The 6,807-nt window shown below is 40.1% G+C and overlaps 1 protein-coding gene across 1 annotated transcript; it reads left to right on the forward strand.

Moving 5' to 3' along the window:
• The first annotated feature begins 306 nt into the window (after positions 1-306).
• LOC102234671 (anionic trypsin-2-like) lies at positions 307-1,886 on the forward strand. The gene is made up of 6 exons (XM_014473276.2): positions 307-343; positions 574-766; positions 849-1,025; positions 1,338-1,399; positions 1,500-1,627; positions 1,721-1,886. The coding sequence occupies exons 1-6, from the start codon at positions 307-309 to the stop codon at positions 1,865-1,867; spliced, it is 744 nt and encodes a 247-aa protein (XP_014328762.2). The 3' UTR covers positions 1,868-1,886.
• Positions 1,887-6,807: the final 4,921 nt, after the last annotated feature.

The following is a 6,807-nucleotide window of genomic DNA, read 5'->3' on the forward strand; positions in this document are numbered from 1 at the left end:
ATATGTTAACTGCTTGTTTTGAGTCAATTCCTTAATATTGATGAAGAAGTTATTGTTTCATTTGCTGATTAGTCAAGTTATAATAGGGAGAAATGTTTTGTTATTAATGAAATAATCTGTCAATGGAACAAAAACTCTTTTCAAGTTTCTTTAGAACGATGAGATGTTAAAGTTTCTCTGCATGCAGATGACAGCATCAATCAGTTTCTGTTCTGTGATTGGTGGCTTTCTTTCTAGCAGGAAGTTGTACACAGTGTTTAAAAGCTGCTGCAGGACTGCAGACATTCACAGGAAGCTGGACCAGCAATGGCTCTGCTGAAGGTTCTGCTGCTACTGGGGCTGGGTGAGTCGGAAACACTGGAAACACTGGAGACACTGGACACACTTCCACTGGTTCCAGTAAGGCTGCTGCTCTCTGTGATTCTCAAACTTCTCTCTGTTTCTGTTTCAGGCTGAAACTTCTTTGCATATAAACTGTGATGCTTTTTAATCTTTAACTGTTTATCCTTTCTCTGTTCTTGCTGCCATGTTTGCACCTGATTTCTGAGTAAAGTCCTCCTTTTTCTTCTTCAGGTGTTTCAGTGATCTCAGATGTTTCTCTGCAGAAGAGAATTATTGGAGGTTATGACTGTCATCACACGGAGCGTCTTTATCATGTTCGACTGGAGAGCAGCAATGGTACTCATATGAGCCGCTGTGGAGGATCTCTGATCCACCCTCAGTGGATCCTGACTGTAGCTCACTGCTGGAAGTCGGAGCCAAGATGGTAGGAAAGAGACATGAAGACAGTTTTATCTGCAAATGATCAGGTTTTCTGTCTGTTCATTATAATCTAATATTTTATGCAGGACTAACAGAGCAGTGTTAAAAGTTCATCCACAGACTGTTATACAGTACATACAGTCAATCCAACAAGCTCCTGTGATTTACGGCCCAGACCATGACATCATTTTGCTGAAGTTTCAGACACCAGTAACAGATGTCCCACTTCCTCGGCTACCAGACTGCAGGTATCGTCTTAGTAGGTAAGTTTTTCTCTGATCAAAAACATGACTTCAGGTTTTCTGTCTCCACTCCTCCAGTCCTGCTGCCTCTGCTTCAGCACACCTGACTCAGGTAATCAGCCACCAGCAGAACCAGAACCCGTTTAGCTCAGGTGTGTTGGACCAGAGACACATGTAAAGGACGTAGGACACACTGAGGACTGGAGGTGGACACTCCTGTGTCAATGGATGAAGTCCTTCATGGATTCATTTTCTGTTCTTTCATTGTTCTTCATAATAATTAATTTTCTACTTTATCTTTAATTTTTACACTTTATTCTTATTGTGTTTTAGAGGCGATGTTGTTCAGCTGGCAGGAGAGGGAGCAACAACAGCCGGCCCCAATAATCAGCGATGTGAGAGAAATATTGAAGTTATGAGAATAAAATCTTTGTTTCTGTCTCTACAGAGAAGGTCGAGTTAAGAACATTTTATGATTCCCATGTTTCTCTACAGTAACCCCCGATGCTGCTATTCCACCACATCTTCAATGTGTCGACATGGAAGTTGTTGTTGCTTCCCTCTCTATGCCGTTAAGTGGGTCTATAATCCGTGTTAAAGCACCAAACAAGGATATCTGTTATGTAAGTTTGTTTCTTGAATATCTCTCTGCAGCGATTAGAAGACTTTTCTGTTTTACAACATAAATAAATATATTGATATAAATTTTTCTACAGGGCGATGTTGGTGGAGCAGCGATGCTCGGCGACAAGATTTATGGTGTGATTTCTTTTGGTGGAGCAGATGCATGTCAGAGACCTGCAACAATCTTGGATGTGTGTGAATACAAGGAGTGGATTAGAAGAAAAACTGGTCTTAAATAAACTATCATGAAATAAAATTCTCATCAAATTTCCTCTCACATATAATTTTATAATTGTATCTTCATCAGTTTGATCCACATGTTTGTAGAATTAGAATAAATAAATATATTTGTTTTTCTCACCTGATCTTGACCTCCATAATGGAACTTTCTCTGCACCTCAGAAATGAAAAATAAATCAATAAATGCATGAAAAAGAAACATTTCCTGGCTGATTGTCTTTACATTCATGGTTCAGTTTGTTCAGTTGATATTTTCCCTGAACTGAGTCTAAAAACGTTTCATGGGTTTTAAATCACATGAGGAGGAACACCAGAAGTAATTTATTTATTCAGTTTTTGTCTTTATTTTACATCAGAAATGAACATGCAGCATCTAAACTCTGCAGCTCTGGAGTTACTCTTCCTGATTTATTTCTAGAGAACTTTAAACTCCAACAGGACCAAAGAGCTGTGCACAAAAATAATGAAACAGAAGTCACATAATACAATTAACAAATAATAAACATCACATTTTTAATAAAAATATAAAGTAAAAAGTTAATTAAAAACAATTTAAAAGTGAAAATCTGGAATGAAAGAAGTTTAAAGAAAATATTTAAAAACAGGTAAAACTAATAAACATATTATGTAAAACTTCTCAGAAATTACAATTTGGTTTTCAGACGTTTAAACATGACAGAAGTTCATTGTAAATTTTATCGTAACATCTGGAAAAAATAAAAAGATGTCTGTAATAGGGGTTGCACCGACTACCCGACTAGTCAGTTCTTTACAATGTCTTTTTACGAGGCCAGTCGACTAGTCGCAATCACGTGGCAAAACTAATTTTTCCAAGAAAATGAATGAAGGCAAACTAGATAAGTTTGTCAGACATCTCAACTTGTAGAAAAATATAAATATTTTACCAAAGAGAAACAGAAAATACCAGCAAGAGCTGCAGGAATAGGGGCATTGTGTGGCGCAGTGCTTAGGGCGGCGCCTCACATACAGAGACTGTAGACCGAGGTGGTCTAGAGACCGACTCCTGTCCTCGGTTATTTTGGCACATTCCTCACTGCCCCACTTCCCTCTTCCTGCCACTTCCTGTCGGATTGCTGTCAAATAAAGGCAACTAGTGCCAAAAATTTCCTCATAAATAGAGAGAGAAAGAGAGAGAGATTTTAGAGTTTTAAAAACTCATTTATTCACTCAGTGGTGATCCACAGGAACACTTAACACAACTTAATCCAAAATCCAGGCAGCACAGATAGAGCAGAATATTAAGAGCTCTCAATCATGTAGCAACAACTGACGACAGAACAGAAGCAAGACCAGACAGATACAACAAGGACCCGATGAGGAACAAGGAACACAGGTGGGATTAAATACACAGGGAGACAATCAGGGGAAACAGAAGACAGGTGTCAATAATAAAGGGGTGGACAGGACAACACAGAGACTCCACAAACTAAAGACACACAGAAAAACTCAAATCACAACACTTTCCTTCCAACAGCCATCACCATCTGGAATAACTCTGAAGAATTAATGAGTTACACCAACATTTAATTTTCCTTTGGGATTAATAAAGTGGTTTTGAATTAGAATTGAATTTGAAAAAAAAAACTGCGTGGAATAAGCAGGGCCGGTCTTAGGAGGGTGTGGGCCCCTGGGCTTGAGCCAACGTGGGGGCCCTACTTAATAATGGTCTATCTATCTATCTATCTATCTATCTATCTATCTATCTATCTATCTATCTATCTATCTATCTATCTATCTATCTATCTATCTATCTATCTATCTATCTATCTATCTATCTATCTATCTATCTATCTATCTATCTATCTATCTATCTATCTATCTATCTATCTATCTATCTATCTATCTATCTATCTATCTATCTATCTGCCACTGTCCACCATGAGAGAAGGCTGTCCCAGCCACCAGGCCATCTCCCCATTCAAGTTTTACAATATTCACCCCATGGTTGCCAACTTAGTAACTTTTACGCTATATTTTGCACAAACACGCAAACACACCCACATACACACAAATTCCAGTTAAGGTTTTTTAAAGATCGTTGATCGGCCAGAAAATTGCAATCGGTGCACCGCTGTTTACTATTTAAAATAGTGATCTGTCTGTAGAGTGGCTGATTAATGTAATGAATGTAAAGACCATTACGACAAACAAAATGTATTTGGTAGTTATTAAAGAAATACTTGAACATCTTGAATATGTCATATTTTACAGAATATTCCTAAGGAAGAAAAACGTGTCAATATTCTCTATTAATCTTCTATGTACAGACACAAAGATTACACCATATTGTAGCCATGGTAACACAACAATCAAGGCAATTCTTTGCATTTTACAAAGTAAACATCTTAATTAAATTCTAAATGAACCATTTATTAGGCCCGAGCAGCAAAGCGCTGCGAAGGCCTATTGTATCTGTACTGTTTATTATTATTAGGCCCGAGCAGCAAAGCGCTGCGAAGGCCTATTGTATCTGTACTGTTTATTATTATTATTAGGCCCGAGCAGCAAAGCGCTGCGAAGGCCTATTGTATCTGTACTGTTTATTAGGCCCGAGCAGCAAAGCGCTGCGAAGGCCTATTGTTTCTGTACTGTTTCTTATTATTAGGCCCGAGCAGCAAAGCGCTGCGAAGGCCTATTGTATCTGTACTGTTTCTTATTATTAGGCCCGAGCAGCAAAGCGCTGCGAAGGCCTATTGTATCTGTACTGTTTATTATTATTTTTCTTCCCTACAAATGAATCGCCCTTTTGGGGGCTTTATCATATTCAAAAACTCACCAAACTTGGCGGACGCATACAGCGACGCTCAAATTTACGTATTTTAAGGTCGTCGCAAAAATTGCAAAAAAAATTGCTCAACGGCGGCAACTAGCAATTTTCAACAGACCCATTGCTATTCACTTACTTCATCGTAGAGACTTGAAATTCGGTACAGTTGTAGAGCGCACTAAGACGCTCAGAATTTACAAGTAATGTCATAGTGCAACTATCACAGGAAGTCGGCCATTTTGTATTGAAGGTCCATTTTTTACCTCGAGTTTGACGTTTACAGCCTTCGTATTTGATCGAACTCCTCCTAGGGATTTCGATTGATCGGCTTCAAACTCGGTCAGTCTGATCATAAGGCATGTCTGATTTAAAGTTATCAAATTGGTGAGTTTTGGAGCATGTTGAAGGGGGGTTAGCAGGGGTCAAAGTTCACCTACACGCCATGAAACAGAAAACTCTTATATTTCCTATACAAAAACACATAGAGGGACCAAACTTTCAGTGATTGGTCGTCATCGGGTGTCCTAAGATACCCTGTGGTGAAATTTTTTTTTTACGTAGGCCACGCCCCCTGAGAGCAGGAAGTGTAATGTTTTACTGTGAACGGTCGCTATCTTAGCCCTTTGACCTAATCAACATGAAACTTTGTCCAGAGACAGAAGACACGTTGGTGTGTTGTGGATTCCAACCCCGACCGGCTGCGATGAAGCAGGTGGGCGTGGCGGCGTTGCGAACGCCATCGAATTTCGTTTGGCTCTAAATTCCACAGTTTCGGGGTGAGCTGCTCCAAACTCACTAGGATGGATCCTTATCCATCCCCGAACAGGAATCCATAGCGATATTTGGTGGGCGTGGCCTAATTTTTCTATAGCGACCCCTAGAGTATTTTAAATGAACAGCCCCAAGCCATGCTTAAACCTAGAATTACGAAACTTGGTACACATGTGTATCTTGTCAGGACGTACAAAAAAGTCTCTTAGAGCCATGCTCTAAACCCAACAGGAAGTCGGCCATTTTGTATTGAAGGTCCATTTTGGACCTCGAGTTTGACGTTTACAGCCTTTGCATTTGATCGAACTCCTCCTAGGGATTTCGATTGATCGACTTCAAACTCGGTCAGTCTGATCATAAGGCATGTCTGATTTAAAGTTATCAAATTGGTGACTGTATGAGCTTGCTGAAGGGGGGTTACCAGGGGTCAAAGTTCACCTACTCGCCATGAAACACGAAACTCTTATATTTCCTATACAAAAACACATAGAGGGACCAAACTTTCTGGGATTGATCGTTATCGGGTTACCTAAAATACCCTGTGGTGAAATTATTTTTTTACGTAGGCCACGCCCCCTGAGAACAGGAAGTGTCATGTTTTACTGTGAACGGTCGTTATCTTAGCCCTTTGACCTAATCAACATGAAACTGTGTCCAGAGACAGAAGACATGTTGGTGTGTTGAGGATTCCAACCCCGGCCGGCTTTGACATAGCAGGTGGGCGTGGCGGCGTGGCGAAGTGACCTGTAACGCCGTTGCCATACGTTTGGCTCTGAATTCCACAATTTCGGGCCCAGCTGCTCCAAACTCAGTAGGATGGATCCTTATGCACCCACCGACAGGAATTCATAACAAAATTTGGTGGGCGTGGCCTAATTTCTCTATAGCGACCCCTAGAGTATTTTAAATGAACAGCCCCAAGCCATGCTTTATCCTAGAATTACGAAACTTGGTACATATGTGTATCTTGTCGGGACGTACAAAAAAGTCTCTTAGAGCCATGCTCTAAACCCAACAGGAAGTCGGCCATTTTAGATTGAAGTTCATTTGACCTCGATTTTGACATTTAGAGCCTTCGTATTTGATCGAATTCCTGCTAGGGATTTCGATTGATCGGCTTCAAACTCGGTCAGTCTGATCATAAGGCATGTCTGATTTAAAGTTATCAATATGGTGAGTTTTGGAGCATGTTGAAGCGGGGTTAGCAGGGCTCAAAGTTCCCCTGTGATCGACTGTGTAATATGTAATTACAAAGGGGATCCTTTATCATTCCGTAGTGCAATGCTGCCCTCTGGTGTCGAATTACTGAAATTACTGAAATAGTTTCATTATTTCAGTAATTCGACACCAGAGGGCAGCATTGCCCTACGGAAAGACAGA

Source organism: Xiphophorus maculatus, chromosome 4 (genome assembly GCF_002775205.1).
Source record: "Xiphophorus maculatus strain JP 163 A chromosome 4, X_maculatus-5.0-male, whole genome shotgun sequence".
NCBI lineage: Eukaryota > Metazoa > Chordata > Actinopteri > Cyprinodontiformes > Poeciliidae > Xiphophorus > Xiphophorus maculatus.

Coding starts and splice junctions, on each gene's coding strand:
- LOC102234671 (XM_014473276.2), top strand. CDS start 307: ATGGCTCTGCTGAAGGTTCTGCTGCTACTGGGGCTGG. Junction 1,400..1,499: donor CGGCCCCAATAATCAGCGAT/GTGAGAGAAATA, acceptor GTTTCTCTACAG/TAACCCCCGATGCTGCTATT. Junction 1,628..1,720: donor CAAACAAGGATATCTGTTAT/GTAAGTTTGTTT, acceptor ATTTTTCTACAG/GGCGATGTTGGTGGAGCAGC.